The sequence below is a fragment of the Apis cerana genome, linkage group LG1, assembly GCF_029169275.1.
Source record: "Apis cerana isolate GH-2021 linkage group LG1, AcerK_1.0, whole genome shotgun sequence".
Taxonomy (NCBI): domain Eukaryota; kingdom Metazoa; phylum Arthropoda; class Insecta; order Hymenoptera; family Apidae; genus Apis; species Apis cerana.
The window spans coordinates 1,275,089-1,293,557 of NC_083852.1; the positions used below are offsets into that span (position 1 = coordinate 1,275,089).

At 33.7% G+C, this 18,469-nt stretch overlaps 1 protein-coding gene across 2 annotated transcripts in view; it reads left to right on the top strand.

The window, feature by feature from the left end:
* LOC108003952 (protein cortex-like) overlaps positions 1-18,021 on the top strand; it is a 187,669-nt gene extending 169,648 nt beyond the window's left edge. For both annotated transcript variants that reach the window (XM_062083449.1, XM_062083448.1), the window contains exons 2-8: positions 9,268-9,486; positions 13,908-14,196; positions 14,617-14,772; positions 14,837-14,996; positions 16,747-16,963; positions 17,047-17,365; positions 17,510-18,021. In XM_062083449.1, coding sequence (XP_061939433.1) covers positions 9,268-9,486; positions 13,908-14,196; positions 14,617-14,772; positions 14,837-14,996; positions 16,747-16,963; positions 17,047-17,365; positions 17,510-17,667 — 1,518 coding nt within the window. In that variant the 3' untranslated portion in view covers positions 17,668-18,021. The remainder of the gene's footprint in view (positions 1-9,267; positions 9,487-13,907; positions 14,197-14,616; positions 14,773-14,836; positions 14,997-16,746; positions 16,964-17,046; positions 17,366-17,509) is intronic.
* The last annotated feature ends 448 nt before the right edge of the window (positions 18,022-18,469 follow it).

Sequence of the window (18,469 nt, forward strand, 5' to 3'; positions counted from 1 at the left end):
GTTTTGCATCGCGTATAGTAGAAATCTTGAAGGTGCGGAGGATTAATTTATCGTCATCCAAAGAGAAGATAGATTCGAAGAATTCGTTTCAAATTTCTGAACTTGATCGAGAGAGAGAGAGGCATTTTTTCCCTACGAAAGTCGAAAAAGTAGTAAAAGTCAAGGAAATCGGACAAATTTTTCACAATTTCACCGATCCTTCGATGATCGAAACTTTGTTGGAGAATCTTGGACGAATCGCGTTAGAGCAGGGGTGAATATTAATATTAAAAATAAATTAATCCTTTATTTCTAAAAGATTGATCCTTCGATGATCGAAACTTTATTGCTAAGAAATGCAATAAGAATCTTGGACGACAGAGCAAAGGTGAATATCAGTATTAAAAATAAATTATCTCCAAAAGATCGATCTTTCGATTCATGATCGAAACTTTATTGCAGAATTTTGAATGAATCACTTTAGACCAAGGAATACTATTGATTCTTCGATGATTAAATCTTTATTGCTAAGAAATACAGAACTTTGAACAAATTTCACTCTAGAAAATGAATAGTCAGAAATATATTACAAATAAATTAACACTTTATCTGCAAAAAATTGATGATTGAAAGTTTATTGCAAGAGTGAATAGTCAGGAATATATCACAAAATAAATTAACCCTCTACCTGCAAAAGATTGATCCTTTGATGATTACAACTTTATTGCTAAGAAATACAGAACCTTGGACGAATCACTCTAGAATAAGGGTGAATATTCAGGAATATATCACAAAATAAATTAACCCTTTATTTGCAAAAAATTGATTCGATGATTGATTCGATGAAAGTTTATTGCAAGAGTGAATAGTCAGGAATATATCACAAAATAAATTAATTTGCAAAAGATAATTATCCTTCGATGATTACAACTTTATCTAAACTGATTACAACTTTAGCTAAAAAACCTTGGACGACAGAGCAAGGGTGAATAGTCAGGAATTATAAAATAAATTAACCCTCTATCTGCAAAAGATTGATCCTTCGATGATTAAAACTTTGTTGCAAAGATGAATACTCAGAAATATATCACAAAATAAATTAACCCTCTACCTGCAAAAAGATCCTTCGATGATTAAAACTTTATTGCAAGGGTGAATACTCAGAAATATATCACAAAATAAATTAACCCTCTACCTGCAAAAAGATCCTTCGATGATTAAAACTTTATTGCAAGGGTGAATACTCAGAAATATATCACAAAATAAATAAACCCTCTATCTGCAAAAGATCGATCCTTCGATGATTAAAACTTTATCCCTAAGAAATTCGAACACAAGGATGAGCATATCTCAAAATAACTTAACCCTTTGTCCATTGGAGAAGAGAAAGGAAAGGGGTCGAAAGTGCACCGAGTTCTGCAGCAGTCGTTCTTCCTGTCTCTTAATTCCTCGTTCCTTCATTGTTCGTCCTATCGCTGCAACCCCGTTCACGACGAGGATCCCCTGCAAAATCGATCCACTGGTGTCTCTCGGTGTCGCAGGTGACTAGATCCAGCTCCTAGAGACGCGAGGCCTCTACACGTAGCGCGCCACTTCATCTGCTGACCGGTTGTCGTCGAAGATGGAGACCGCACCGTGGGAAGAACGAGCTGGCCAACCGGGCGAACTGTTGTCCCGAATAACGCCGAGAGACGCGTGCAACTGGTGGACAATATATAATTGGCTTTGCAAAACTGGCCTCTTTAACTCAATCACCTTCACCGAAATTTTCCTCGACCTCCGTCGTTTCGATTCGATGTTGACTTTAAGATATTTATTTTATGATGTATCGAAAGCTAATTTTTAAAATTAATTTTCCTGAAATTTTCTACTTTCAACGAAGATGATTCTATCAAAAAGACCGATTGATTAACGCTCCTTCCATTTTCTTGTATCACTTAAAATTAATATCGAAGTGTTTTTTACTTCGATTCGATATTGACTTTAAGATATTTATTTTATATCGAAAGCTAATTTTTAAAATTAATTTTCCTGAAATTTTCTACTTTCAACGAAGATGATTCTATCAAAAAGACCGATTGATTAACGCTCCTTCCATTTTCTTGTATCACTTAAAATTAATATCGAAGTGTTTTTTACTTCGATTCGATATTGACTTTAAGATATTTATTTTATCATCTATCAAAAGCTAATAATTTAATTTTCCTGAAATTTTCTACTTTCAAGATGATTCTATCAAAAAGACCGATTGATTAACGCTCCTTCCATTTTCTTGTATCACTTAAAATTAATATCGAAGTGTTTCTTCCTTTTTTTCTTTAAATAATTATTTATTTACCTTATCTTAATTGCAGATAATTCTTTTGTAGATAAATTAGAATTAGGAACCCGTTCGCCACCTTGCTTCAAGATATTTATTTTATGATCTATCAAAAGCTAATAATTTAATTTTCTTGAAATTTTCTACTTTCAAGATGATTCTATTAAAAAGACCATTGATTAACGCTCCTTCCATTTTCTTATATCGCTTAAAATTAATATCGAAGTGTTTCTTCCTTTTTTTCTTTAAATAATTATTTATTTATCTTATCTTAATTGCACTCTTTTGCAGATAGATTAGAATTAGGAACCCGTTCGCCACCTTGCGAGGGGAGGGGAGAGCATTGGACGGACAGGTTCGCTGAATAAAAAGAGAAATTTTTGATGTGTTCGCTGGGGGTCTCCTCCTGGGAAAATCCTTCGCGATTTCGTAACGCGGCCAAACACAGCTGTTTCTGAATGTTTCTAGCTTCATGCAAATCCTTCCCCCTCCATTTATTCTCGTATCTAACGTGAAAGACGGCGAGAAAATACGCGATATGCGCGTTTTCGTTTGTTCACCCGTGAGACTCTCGACGACACTTTCTTTTCTTTTCTTTTCTTTTCTTTTTCAAAGACTTCCCGTTTCGTTCCTTCTCGACATTTCGTGAGAATATCTGTCGATTGTGGGAATATTACTATTTCTTCTTGACCAGTCAGTTGAACGGTAATTACACCTGTATTCGTGTTTATACGTTCGAGAATTATTGCATTGTCTCCTTTTTCTCGACAGCGAAACGATGCTTGCGCGCGAAAATGCGTGGACATTTTCCGTTTCTTCTTTCAGAAAGTCCATTACGCGTAATTTTCTGTAATCTTTTGTATTTTGTACAGTCAAGTCCAAGAATTATAAGATAAGAGTGTACACTCGGATCCAAGAATTGTACAAACTTCTTTATTTAAGATTTATTTAAGATTCTTTGGAAAGGATTATACACAAGTTTTAAGAATCTCAATCAATTTTCTCTCCTGTCTGTCTGTCTCAATCTTCATTACAGCTAATTTTCTATAACTTTTGTATTTCCTCAGTGTATTTGGTATAGTCAACTCCAAGAATTATAAGATAAGATAAGATAAGAATTGTATCACAAACTTCTTTATTTAAGATTCTTAGGAAAGGATTATAAAAAATCTCAATCAATTTTCTTTCCTCTCTGTCTATCTCAATCTAGATTACAGCTAATTTTCTATAACTTTTGTATTTCCTCAGTGTATTTGGTATAGTCAACTCCAAGAATTATAAAGTCATAAGATAAGATAAGAATTGTATCACAAACTTCTTTATTTAAGATTTATTTAAGATTCTTAAGAAAAGATTATAAAGAATCTCAATCAATTTTCTTTCCTCTCTGTCTGTCTCAATCTTCATTACAGCTCATTTTCTATAACTTTTCCTCAGTGTATTTGGTATAGTCAAATCCAAGAATTATAAGATAAGATAAGATAAGAATTGTATCACAAACTTCTTTATTTAAGATTCTTAGGAAAGGATTATAAAAAATCTCAATCAATTTTCTTTCCTCTCTGTCTATCTCAATCTAGATTACAGCTAATTTTCTATAACTTTTGTATTTCCTCGGTGTATTTGGTACAGTCAAGTCCAAGAATTACAATGTCATAAGATAAGATAAGAGTGTACACTCGGATCGAAGAATTGAATTTTGGAAAGGATTATACGATAATTTTCAAGAATCTCAATCAACTTTCTCTCCTCTCTCTATCTGTCTATCTCTCTCGTCATTCGAAAAACCAACGATGGCCACTTCCTGCCAAAATTTGCAGAAGAGTCTCGTCTCGAACTCTTGATTTCTCGAAGAGGAGAGGAGAATTTTCCGCGTGAGCAGCGGTGTCGTCGCTGAGAACACGAAATCTCGAGCGTTTAATCTGTTCGTCCTCGTCGTGGTCGTCGACTGGGCCAGCTCTATGCAAATGAGGGGGGGTCGTGGGGAGGCGTCTGGGCCGGTATTATGCGAGATGGTGGTTACGTTTCCTCTCTCGCACCCCATAAATTATCGGGCGTAGAAGAAGGTTTAAGGTTGGGAGCGTGCCCCAATGTGCTTACCTTGACGCTGCCTACCGTATCGCGTGTTTGGCGCCAAGCTCACGAGCGGAAAATACGCGACCGAGGGCTTCATTTTATTTTTTCGCCGCTCCCTTTCGACGGATACGAGTCGATACGATGTGTGGCTGCGCGCACACTGGCCGAGGGCCCGATCTTTGTCGCCGGTATCCTCGTTCACTTTCGTTCGGTTCGATAAAAAGCGCGGCCAATCGAAAGAGAAATGGGAATGGAATATGGCTGGAATAACGATTCGCTGTTAATTCGTCGTTCATTTGGATGGATAAAGTAGGAAAGGAACAGTAAAAGTGGAAAAAGATACGCAATTCCAATGTTGAGTTGAATATTCGAATAAAGAATAGAAAGTAATTGTGTGGAAAAAGATATGCAATTTCAATGTTGACGAATATTTGGATCGATAAAGTACGAAAATATGAAAAATAAAAGGTAATTGTATGGAAAAAGGTACGAAATTCCAATGTTGATGCATATTCGAATAAAGTAATTGTGTGGAAAAAGATATACAATTTCAATGTTGACGAATATTTGGATCGATAAAGTACGAAAATACGAAAAATAAAAGATAATTGTATGGAAAAAAATACAATTCAAATACAAATGTTGACGAATAAAGAATAAAAAGTAATTATATGGAAAAGATGCAATTCCAATGTTGATGAATATTCGAATAAATTGTGTGGAAAAAGATATACAATTTCAATGTTGACGAATATTTGGATCGATAAAGTACGAAAATACGAAAAATAAAAGATAATTGTATGGAAGAAAATACAATTCAAATACAAATGTTGACGAATAAAGAATAAAAAGTAATTATATGGAAAAAGATGCAATTCCAATGTTGATGAATATTCGAATAAAGTAATTGTGTGGAAAAAGATGCACAATTTCAATGTTGACGAATATTTGGATCGATAAAGTACGAAAATACGAAAAATAAAAGGTAATTGTATGGAAAAAGGTACGCAATTCCAATGTTGACGAATATTCGAATAAAGAATAAAAAGTAATTATATGGAAAAAGATGCAATTCCAATGTTGATGAATATTCGTCATTTGGATAAAGTACGAAAGGAAGAATAAAAAGTAACTGGAAAAAGATACGCGATTCCAATGTTGATGAATATTCGAATAAAGTAATTGTGTGGAAAAAGATGCACAATTTCAATGTTGACGAATATTTGGATCGATAAAGTACGAAAATACGAAAAATAAAAGGTAATTGTATGGAAGAAAATACAATTCAAATACAAATGTTGACGAATAAAGAATAAAAAGTAATTATATGGAAAAAGATGCAATTCCAATGTTGACGAATATTCGAATAAAGAATAGAAAGTAATTGTATGGAAAAAGATGCATAATTCTAATGTTGACGAATATTCGTCATTTGGATAAAGTACGAAAGGAAGAATAAAAGGTAATTATATGGAAAATGTATGCAATTCCAGTGTTGTCGAATATTAGTCGTTTTCGTTTGATTTGAATAAAGTACAAAAGTACGAAAAATAAAAGGTAATTGTATGGAAAAAGGTACGCAATTCCAATGTTGACGAATATTCGAATAAAGAATAAAAATAATTATATGGAAAAAGATGTATAATTCCAATGTTGACGAATATTTGGATCGATAAAATACGAAAGTACGAAAAATAAAAGGTAATTGTATAGAAAAAGATACGCAATTCCAGTGTTGACGAATATTCGAATAAAGAATAGAAAGTAATTGTGTGGAAAAAGATGCACAATTCCAATATTGTCGAATATTCGAATAAAGAATAAAAAGTAATTATATGGAAAAAGATACACAATTCCAATGTTGTCGAATATTCGAATAAAGAATAAAAAGTAATTATATGCACAATTCCAATGCTATCGAATATTACTCGTTTTCGATTTGGATCGTACGAAAGGAAGAATAAAAGGTAATTGTATGGAAATTGATTCGGGTTGATAAAGTAAGCACTGTAAAATAAAAGATAATGTAACGAACATGCTATGCTTTATATTATTTTATAACCGGTCAAATATTCGTTTGGTTTGATAAAATATAAACATTGCACATAAAAAATAAATTTATACCAGAAATGAGAGTTAATAAAAAGTTTCCCAACAAGAACTTATTTCACGTATCACTCGAATTCGCTCCAAGAAAAGACAATTTTCATTTCTCGCCTAGTAATATTTCACCTATATTTCCCCTATATTTCGAATATATCTAGAAATGGATCGAGGGTACAAAATTTCCTTTCGAAGAAAGAGAACATTTTTAAGTTGGACACAAAGGGCGGGAAAGAAAAGTATCGTTCCCCCCTGAACTATGGCCACCATAGTTCATTAGAATTCCATTTGACGAGCGAAGGTGACGGCCGATAAATTCAATGGTTCGCCTAAAATGGCGATATACGTGATTGGAACGAGGGGGGGAGAGGGACTAGAAAATCGCGACAAACGGTAATGAAATATCGGTGGCCATAAGTTAGATCCGCCGAGTTATTATTTTCATTCGTTGGCCCGTTCGCGCGCATCACGTGGCCGGCATTTATCGCGAGAAATTGCTATAAATATGGCGGCCGTTTGTTATAGGCGCAGCGACGAGCCCAGGGCAAACACGGGGATTTCCGGGACGATACTTTAAACGCGAGAAAGCAGAAAAGGTGGCATCCTAATTCCGAGTTACGATCGCGTTTCCCCCGAGGCAGTTCTGCCGGCCCGTAACGGTGAACGATCGTCCATTTAAATCGTCTGTATCGCGATTTATTGCACCTCGCTCCCGGTTCTACGTCATGCCGTTTTCTTTCCAAGGGACGTCCCTGTAATTGGTCGGGTTGTTGCGAGTTTCTTCCATTTTCTTCCTCTCCTCCCTCCTCTCCTCCTCCTCCTCCTCCTCGGCGAGCCGCTCGGATAAAGTGAAGCGCCTTTGTGATAAATATGGATCGAGAATATGGCGGAATGATCTATTACTTTTCTTTTTCTCTTTCTTTCTTTCTTTCGCCTTTCTTTCGGTCCAAATTGAATATGACGAAGATTCAATCCTTGTTGCGAAATTGAATGTGGTGAATAATCTTTGTTGATAAATACGATTCAAAAATTTTCCGCTTGTTTTCTTGCGAAATTGAATATGGAGAATAATTCTTTGTTGATAAGTAGGATAATAAAATTTTCTACTTGTTTGGATTTTTGTTACGAAGAATCTTTGTGACAAATACGATTCAAGGATTTTATTCATGTTTTTTACATTTTTGTTGCGAAATTGAACATGGAGAATAATTTTTGTTGGCAAGTACGATTCAAAAATTTTCTACTTGTTTTGATTTTTGTTACGAAGAATCTTTGTGACAAATACGATTCAAGGATTTTATTCATGTTTTTTACATTTTTGTTGCGAAATTAAATATGGAGAATATTCTTTATTGATAAATACGATTAAAAAATTTTCAAGGATTTTTCCCGCGCTTTTCTCATTTTTATTGCGAAATTGAACATGGCGAAGAATCTTTGACAAATACGATTAAAAAATTTTCAAGGATTTTGCCCGTACTTTTTTCATTTTTGTTGCGAAATCGACAAAGAATCTTTGTGACAAATACGATTCAAAAATTTTTTATTTGTTTTGATTTTTGTTGCGAAATTGAATATGGCGAAGAATCTTTGTGACAAGTATGATTAAAAAATTTTCTACTTGTTTTGATTTTTGTTACGAAGAATCTTTGTGACAAATACGATTCAAGGATTTTGTTCATGCTTTTTTCATTTTTGTTGCGAAATTGAACATGGCGAAGAATCTTTATGGTATGATTCGAGGATGATTGATATGGTATGATTTTGCGTTTTTTTGATCTTTGATCTTTGCGAAATTGAACAAGATGAAACTCCTTTATGATAAATATAAGAAGATTAAGAATATGAAATTTCTTTCTCTGCGAAATTTTATTGTGTAATTCAAGAATTTGATCCGTGAGTTTTATAACTTTGATAAAGTGAGTTTTCTGATAAATAAATATATATAAAATTATTAGATTTCTTTGGTTATATATCATACTTACAAACTTAAGATCCGAATCTCGCCGAACTGGTTTAGAAAAGCACATCCTTTCATTCATTTCCCTGTTGCAAGAGTAAAAAAATTCGCATAAAATTTTTGAGCCCGAAAGAGAATTAAGAAACCTACATTTTCGATACGAAGAATCATAGAAAGCCGCTTCGATCGTTCTCATTGTTTTCTCGTGTCAAACGTTTCAAAACGTTTTCTATCCATACATAAAATCGATCGCCCCCGATCGAGAAATCTAATTCCATTCCATCTCGTTCAGACACACTTCATTCACACGATATTTCGAATTGATCGACGTATAAAAATCCCGGACTAATACGATCAGTCGTTTACAAGCGTTAAGAGTAAGAAATTTAAACCTGTTCGTACGCACAGGAGATCAGGTTCAAGAGCCAGTCCTCTATCTATCCGTCGCTCGTGTCGAAACCAGATGTTCGTTGGAGGCACGAATACCGGTCCGTATAAATATTGTATCCCTTCGTATTTCTCTCCAAACGAATGCATAATGCCCGCAGCGCAAATTATCTTGCCAAACTTGCCCCTCAAACGTCCATCCTCCTCGATAATCAATGAAATTTCTCGTCTAGTTTTATATTTCTCTCCTCTTTACCCGTCACTCCGTTTGATCAAACGATTACGTGCCGATAACAGATATCGAATATTGTTGTTTGTGTTTCTTCTTTTATTTAAATAGCATTCGAATAATTTTTCTTTTCTTTTTAAAAAGAATTGAGTCTAACACGCGCAATTTCGGTGCTTTTATTTATTTATTTATTTATTTATTTATTTTTTTCAGGATAAGGATAGCCAAAAACCGGTGGTGGCGAATTATCAGGTAACCGTTGCGAAATCTGTCCAACAAATCGTTAAGAAGTACACGCTGAAAGCGCCGAAGAAAACTTATTACGAGGACAGATTCATAAAGTTTAATTATAACTCGGAAGCTGCTAATTATCTTTTGAAGAAAAGGAACGAGAATCAGTTGCAGAGGGACGAGATCGATGTGTTCAAACAGGTGAGATTATGTTTGTATATAAGTTTAATAAATAGGAAAAGGTTTCGAAATTATATTTATGTCATAGCTTGGCAGAATGAAATTGGAATTTTTGAATCTTCGATGCGATAATGGAACCTCATCGAACGTTGTTTTTGATAAAAATTCAGTTTATAATTTTATTTATTTATTTCATTTGGCTCGAAAAATCGATTGTCCATCCTTTTCTCGTTTCCGATCACTCGGAGAAATAGACTTTATCCGTCCAACGATTTGTTCATCTTAATGCTCCACGACGAGCGTTACCTGTTGTGTATATAATTGGAAATATCCCCAAGAAATTTTAACAATCTTGAGATAATTAAAAGTTGTACAAATTATTACATGCACGTGTAAATTAATTTTTTCAAAAAATTTGAAAAAGTTTGGGATAGTTAAAAAAGAAAAATTATACGAACGAAGAATAAAAAAGTATATTTGAATTATTCAAATTAATGCTATAAACTGCAATATTACATAGAAAGAGCAAAAAATTTTAAAAAATCTTGAGATAATTAAAAGAAAAAGTTGTACAAATTATTGCACGTGTAAATTAATTTTTTCAAAAAATTTGAAAAAGTTTGGGATAATTAAAAAAGAAAAAATTATACGAAAGAATAAAAAAGTATATTCGAATTAATACTATAAACTGAAATATTACGTAGAAAGAGCAAAAAATTTTAAAAATCTTGAGATAATTAAAAGAAAAAATTGTACAAATTATTATGCACGTGTAAATTAATTTTTTCAATTAAATTTGAAAAATTTTGGGATAATTAAAAAAGGAAAAATTTTTGTTGCGAAATCGATCAAAAAATCTTAGATAATTAAAAAAAGAATACGAAAAATAAAAAGCGTATACCTGAATTACTCGGACTAATTCTTACAAATATTCGAGATATAAAAACGAACTTACACATATGAGAGCAACATAATTGCGTCCGCAATGGGAGAAAAATTTGGAAAATTTTGAGAAAGAAGGAAAAATAAAAAGTATACTTGAGCTTGCGCCTTTGTGTACGCGGATCGAATGGTGTAAATTCGATTTTCGCATTTGTTGCGACGCCATATTGCAATGGAAAAGAGCGATATAATCTTTGGACGCATAAGAACGATCGTATTAAACGTATATTTCTTTCCTCCTTTTTTCTTTTTTCTATAGAATCACGTTCGATTCCGCGAACGGTGGTCGGCGGCAATACTCGTCTCGTCGCGAGAATCGTCTAAATTAGCATAAAGACCGGCGCGGATGTGGGCGCCACAGGTATCCCTCGTTCGTGTTTATCGACGGGGGCACGTAATCTTCGATAATCGGCAGAGATAAGATCGAAATCGCGGCGAGTGGTGGCTCGGAAATTACTGTTTTCAGTGTTTCAGCCGAGGGAAACGTGGTTCGAGTTTTCGCGGGGGATACGAAGGGGAAGAAAAGGGAAAAAGAGAAGGAGACGTTTTCCCTCGAGATATCCTCCTCGAAGGAGTAAAATCTGCAAGCATTTCCACGAGAGACGCGGAATGAATATTTATCGGGGATATTTAATAAAAGTGGCGATCCAAGAGTCCAAGTCTGTGTAAAATTCGAAATCTCGAAAATTGAAAGTTTCCTCTTTCGACTAATTTTTCAATCGCCATTTCATTGACGACGAGAAAAAAATAATAATTACAGCCCTCCTCCATCTTTTATATTTGTCTCCATTCAAAGAATTATATTGTTATATTATTATTCTATTATTGTATAATGAATATTTATCGAGGATATTTAATAAAATGGCGACCTCAGAGTTGTCTGTGTAAAATTCGAAATCTCGAAAATTGAATATTGAATATTTTTCTTTTTCGTTCGATCAATTTTTCAATTGAGAAAAAATAAAATAATAGCCCTCCTCAATTTTTTATATTCTTATATTATTATTCTATTATTGTATAATGAATATTTATCGAGGATATTTAATAAAAGTCAGAGTTGTCTGTGTAATATTCAAAATCTCGAAAATTGAATATTGAATATTTTTTTTTTTCGTTCGATTAATTTTTCAATTGACGAGAAAAAACAATTACAGTTCTTCTCGATCTTTTATATTCTTATATTATTATTATATTATTGTATAATGAATATTTATCGAGGATATTTAATAAAATGGCGACCTCAGAGAGATTGAATATTTTTCTTTTTCGTTCGATCAATTTTTCAATTGAGAAAAAATAAAATAATAGCCCTCCTCAATTTTTTATATTCTTATATTATTATTCTATTATTGTATAATGAATATTTATCGAGGATATTGAATAAAATGGCGACCTCATTTGTCTGTGTAAAATTCGAAATCTCGAAAATTGAATATTTTCTTTTTCGTTCGATCAATTTTTCAATTGACGAGAAAAAATAATTACAGTTTTCCTCGATCTTTTATATTGTTATATTATTATTCTATTATTGTATAATGAATATTTATCGAGGATATTTAATAAAAGTCAGAATTGTCTGTGTAATATTCAAAATCTCGAAAATTGAATATTGAATATTTTTCTTTTTCGTTCGATCAATTTTTCAATTGAGAAAAAATAAAATAATAGCCCTCCTCAATTTTTTATATTCTTATATTATTATTCTATTATTGTATAATGAATATTTATCGAGGATATTTAATAAAAGTCAGAGTTGTCTGTGTAATATTCAAAATCTCGAAAATTGAATATTGAATATTTTTTTTTTTCGTTCGATTAATTTTTCAATTGACGAGAAAAAACAATTACAGTTCTTCTCGATCTTTTATATTCTTATATTATTATTATATTATTGTATAATGAATATTTATCGAGGATATTTAATAAAATGGCGACCTCAGAGAGATTGAATATTTTTCTTTTTCGTTCGATCAATTTTTCAATTGAGAAAAAATAAAATAATAGCCCTCCTCAATTTTTTATATTCTTATATTATTATTCTATTATTGTATAATGAATATTTATCGAGGATATTGAATAAAATGGCGACCTCAGAGTTGTCTGTGTAAAATTCGAAATCTCGAAAATTGAATATTTTTCTTTTCGTTCGATCAATTTTTCAATTGACGCGAGAAAAAATAAAATAATAGCCTTCCTCAATTTTTTATATTCTTATATTATTATTATATTATTGTATAACGAATATTTATCGAGGATATTTAATAAAAGTCAGAGTTGTCTGTGTAATATTCAAAATCTCGAAAATTGAATATTGAATATTTTTTTTTTTCGTTCGATTAATTTTTCAATTGACGAGAAAAAACAATTACAGTTTTCCTCAATTTTTTATATTCTTATATTATTATTCTATTATTGTATAATGAATATTTATCGAGGATATTGAATAAAATGGCGAGAAAAAATAAAATAAAATTCCGTTTCTGAAACGAAACAAGAAAAATGCTCAAAATCTTCTAAAAAGATATTATAAAGAAATCGAATTTGCCTCGAAAAGCTTCTCCCTTTTTATTTTTCACGTATCTTTTATTTCTTACTCTCAGGAGTTAACTAAGATCGACATCGTATCTCTTATCTTAAATTTCCATAACTTACGAAAATTCTTCTTAATTATTACCTCGAGAGATAATGAAACGAGTGCGATAACATCGATTCTTTACTCGCTCTCCCAAAACTAACTTTGCTAGGAACGATCTTTGTAAAACGATCGGAAAATTCGAGCATCGAACAAGAATTTAATTTCCTGCGTGAAACGCTACTTCGATGCTGCTACCTGCACCATTTTACCGTGACATCGACCTGTCAATCTCTTTTTCTCTTTTCCTCCCCATCTCTCGTAAACCAGTCTGTCAGTTCATCACGCCTCGCTTTTTCATCATCATCATCATTATTATTATAAACGATTTAGCCAGTGAATAGTTTCACTAATTGGCAGCGATAATATCGAAACAGCGTGCCTCGCTGCTTTCGTTCTTGAACGAAAGGTGGCAAGAGAACTGTGAGAGGAAAGTCAGAATCCCTCCACGCGATATCCTTTGGAGAGATTCACTTTCGATGATTAAATCGCAGAAATTTTCATAACGTAATCGTTCGTGTTTCGATCGATCGTAATCAATAATCGATCCTCAATCGATTCTATTTACATTGTGCCACGTTGTTAATATGTATCATCTCCTCAAGAGATAGGATCGTAAAATTTTCATACGATAACTTTGCTGCCATAAAATATCTTATTTAAAAGTAGGATCTAAAACCTGGCTTCTACCTTTTATAGATAACTTTCGAGAAAATTTCGAGGTTGGATTAAAGAAAAAAAAAAAATCCATAAAATCCATAGATTCGCCATTGTGCAACGATAAAAGAAAAAGAAGAAAGGGAGGGAGGGGGGAGATATGTTTGTCAAGTGTCGTTTAAACCGCGCTAAACCCTGACAAACGGCACAGGTGGACTCTCTGCATACTAAATGGCAGAGGAAATTTATGCACCAATTAATGGTGAAAGAAAACGTAATACCAGGGGTGAGACAGAAACAAGTGCTGCGCGCAAACCACTTATCCACGGAGAACAAGTTGCCTGGAAACTTAGCAGGCCGGCCTAGGGAGCTGTGGGACGAGGATCAGTTTGAAGATGGAATGTGGAAATCGAAGCCACGAAAGAGGCCTTTAATAGGCATTATAGACTCCATATTAGATATGCCCGGATTCCAAACTTCGCCACGTCCAACGTTGCCGAGTAAGAATTTCATTTCACGTATTTTAAATAAACCGTTTCGCTCGGTTTGCGAGCTAATGCCTTTCACATATATCCCTCGTTCTACATTTCCCTAATATTTTAATAAAGTAAAAGGAGAAAAAAAGAAAAATTTGTATTTTAATCTCGCTGCGTCGTATTTGCATCGAAATCGTCATCGCCCTCGATTCGAGTTTTATCGCGAGTCGTTCGGGTATTTCTCTCTTTCTTTCTTGTTCTTCGATACTCGAAATATAAGCTCGAAGTGTATGATAAGCGATATTCGAATTCGATTCGACGCGAAGTTTTATTACTTTTTAATCTGAGCTACATTTTTCTTTTCTTCCTCTTTTCCTTTTCTTGCTCGGGAGAAATAATTAACAAGGGTACATCTGCCCCCTCTTTCCTTTGCTCGCATCCAAGTGCAGGGACGGCTGGTCGATTGGGGATCGAGAAATATCATCGCAGCGGCGGTCCAGGATATCGTGACGCTGTACAACGGGCAGAATGCAAGCGATAACACGGAGCTGGAGAACGTGGAAATATCAAATATTTCCGCGCTGAAATGGAGCAAAGCGGGTAAGCGGTTGGATGAAAGCGAAAGAGAGAGAGAGAGAGTTTTACAAGGAACGTTGTTATCAAGGTACAAAGCTGGCCATTTGCACCAAGTCGTCTCAGGTGAACTTGTACTGCGTCGACTCTCAGAAGGTAATTTGGACGAGCCCGTGCTGCGGAAAGAACTACTTGCCACTGTGTTACGCCCGTTGCATCTGCTGGCCACAGGATGATCGATACGTCATCACGTGAGTAGAATCTGGAAAATGTAAAAATTAGTGAGAATATGTATTGAATTTCAACAATTTGACTTAATATGAATATAGTATCCCAATACAGTATTTTCTTTTTTTTAAAGTTATCTAAATATTCTAGGATCATCAAAAAATCCAAAAAAGAATAAAAATTTCAATATATTCACATTCTGAGAACCAATTCATGAATCGAAAAATTGTATTTTCTTTTTTTAAAGTTATCTAAATATTCTATTCAAAAATTGTTCAATATTTTCTTTTTTTAAAGTTATTTAAATATTCCAAGATCATCAAAAAATCCAAAAAAGAATAAAAATGTCAAATCTCGATATATTCACATTCTGAGAACCAATTTACGAATCGAAAAATTATATTTCCTTTTTTTTAAGTTATCTAAATATTCCAAGATCAAAAAATTCAAAAAAGAATAAAAGTTAATATATTTACATTCTGAGAACCAATTCAAAAAATTGTTCAGTATTTTCTTTTCTTTAAAGTTATCTAAATATTCCAAGATCATCAAAAAATCCAAGAAAGAATAAAAATCTCAATATATTCACATTCTGAGAACCAATTCATGAATCGAAAAATTGTATTTCCTTTCTTTTTAAGTTATCTAAATATTCTAAGATCAAAAAATTCAAAAAAGAATAAAAGTTAATATATTCACATTCGATATATAATTTACGAATCGAAAAATTGTATTTTCCTTTTTTTAAAATTATCTAAATATTCCAAGATCAAAAAATTCAAAAAAGAATAAAAATCAAGTCTTAATATATTTACATTCTGAGAATCAATTCAAAAAATTGTCCAGTATTTTCTTTTCTTTAAAGTTATCTAAATATTCCAAGATCATCAAAAAATCCAAAAAAAAAAATAAAAATCTCAATATATTCACATTCGATATATAATTTACGAATCGAAAAATTGTATTTTCTTTTTTTAAAGTTATTTAAATATTCCAAGATCATCAAAAAATCCAAAAAAGAATAAAAATGTCAAATCTCGATATATTCACATTCTGAGAACCAATTCACGAATCGAAAAAATTATATTTTCTTTTTTTAAAGTTATCTAAATATTCCAAGATCATCAAGAAATCCAAAAAAAAGTAAAAATGTCAAATCTCGATATATTCATATTGTGAGAACCAATTCACAAAAAATTGTCCAATATTTTCTTTTCTTTAAAGTTATCCAAATATTCCAAGATCATCAAAAAATTCAAAAAAGAATAAAAATATCGCACATTAAATTTCAATTTGACTTAATCTCAATATATATTCACATTCTGAGAACCAATTCACGAATCGAAATATTCACTAATTTCTTTTCTTTAAAGTTATCCAATTAATATTTCTAAAAATTTTGCAAGCACTCCAACGTTCATCACGCATTTATATAAACGCGTCGTTCAACGCACATCTTATCACACACATATATACACACACTTATTCAATCTACCGAATTCACTGCGATGTGATCGATGTCGCAGATGCGGTTAAATAATAATATTTGCGTTAGTAGCGCGCCCCGAGGAAAAGCGTGTACATTCGACGGGACTCGATAAACTGATTTCACGAATTTAAACGACCGAATTGAATTTAAACCATTTAAATTAAATTCGAACGCTGTGGCAAAACCTTACATAGCGCCTGTACGCACGTACATATTTTATTAAACGGAATTCTCGAAGAGTGGACCGAGTTGAAGAGATTCGTTTCGTCGCGTGTCATTTGCAGCGGATGCGTGGGAGTGATCACGGTCCATTCGGTGGAAAACGGCAACGTCGTCCAATACAATCACGCCCACGTCTCGGAGATTTTGTTGCTCGAATTTTCCTCCAATTATCGATACATCGCCTCCGCCTCTCATCATTCCTTGGACAGGAATATTCGTATATTTCTCTGGCCTTATCTGATCCCCTACGTGGATATCGATTACTGCGAGCCCGTTCTGGTAAGCAAATTCCTTCCTAAATATACTGGATCGCGCAAATAACAATAAGATATATATATATTGAATAATTTCGGTGGTTTCAGGCACTGGCCTGGCACCCTTACGAAAGCGGGTACCTGTGCATCGGCGGCGGTTACGGGAACGCGTCGCTGTCGCTGTGGAACGTGAACAAATTGGTCCCGGAGGGTTATCGAAACGTGTACTTTCACGGCGCTGTGAAGAACCTCGCGTGGAACAAGCACAGCGCGGAGCTGGTCGTTAATTGGTCATACTTCGTGCAACAGGCCGAATGCACGTTAATGCCCGTCCTGGGCAGCCTCGATCGGGTTGTGGACATGATAATGGTGGATAAGGATTTGCAAGTGAACAGTATCATGTGGAACCCTGATCACACGCAGTTGGGTGAGGATCCCCCTCTCTTTGTCGATGAGAATAATTCGTATAAGTGGAGACAGAAACAAGTCTGTCTCTGCTCGATCGGTTCTAATTTTAACGCGAGTGTTTGTACTTGGAGTGATGCGCGTTAAAATTGTGCATTTTTCCCAGCTGTCCAGTACAACGAGTCCTTGTGCATGTGGAACTTCTTCGGCGACCAATACCAGTGCCAAAAAAATAAGAAGAAGCCGCGTAAAGTTGGTGCAAACGTACGAGACGACGTAAAGTTCACGAATTTCAAGGAATTCGAGCAATATAATATACGATGAAACAACGCACGAATATGGAGGAAAATTTATCGCGCGAATATTTAATCATTCTTTCTTATTTATCCACAGTATCTTTCTATTTAATTTTTTTACTTATTTGTCTATTTACTTCACGATAAAAGTCAAAGGAACATCTTATTTGTCTTTTTATTTCGATATAAATATTTACTCAAATATATGGATACGTATTTGATTGATCGTTTGCCGGTACAAACAATATATATATGTATATGTATATGAAAATAATTTCGTTCAAAAGTTCGATCGTTCGTTATTAATGTAAATTAGATGGAAAAATGTGTATAAATCGGTGATGTTATCGAATTCAAATAAATGCAATTCAATAATTTAGAATTCTAATTTGAAATTTTTCTCATTCTCCCCTTCTCTTCTCGATCCCCTCGAATCGCAAGGAAAGGTGAAAGAGGGTGGATAATAAGAACAGCATCGAAACAGTATCGTTTCGATTATAGCGCGGCAACGAATTAAGGACGATTATGGTCGAAGCGCGCGCAATTTAAATTTTCCCGGCGTCCATTTCACAGCAGGTTTTATCGATCGTCCGAAAGATAAGGGTTACACAGCCTCGTGCTCGACAACTGTTAACGACGTTCGTATTATTATCGAATAGATTTCCACGTTTCGCCACCTTCGGCCGTTCCCCTGAATTATCCCACTGAATTATCCCCGAGCTTGTTAATTACGCGAGAGGAGGACAACCTAGTCGGCCATTTTGTGTACATCGCGTGATTATCGTATTCGTTTCTTTACATTTCCTAAACTCACTCCAGAAATCTTTATC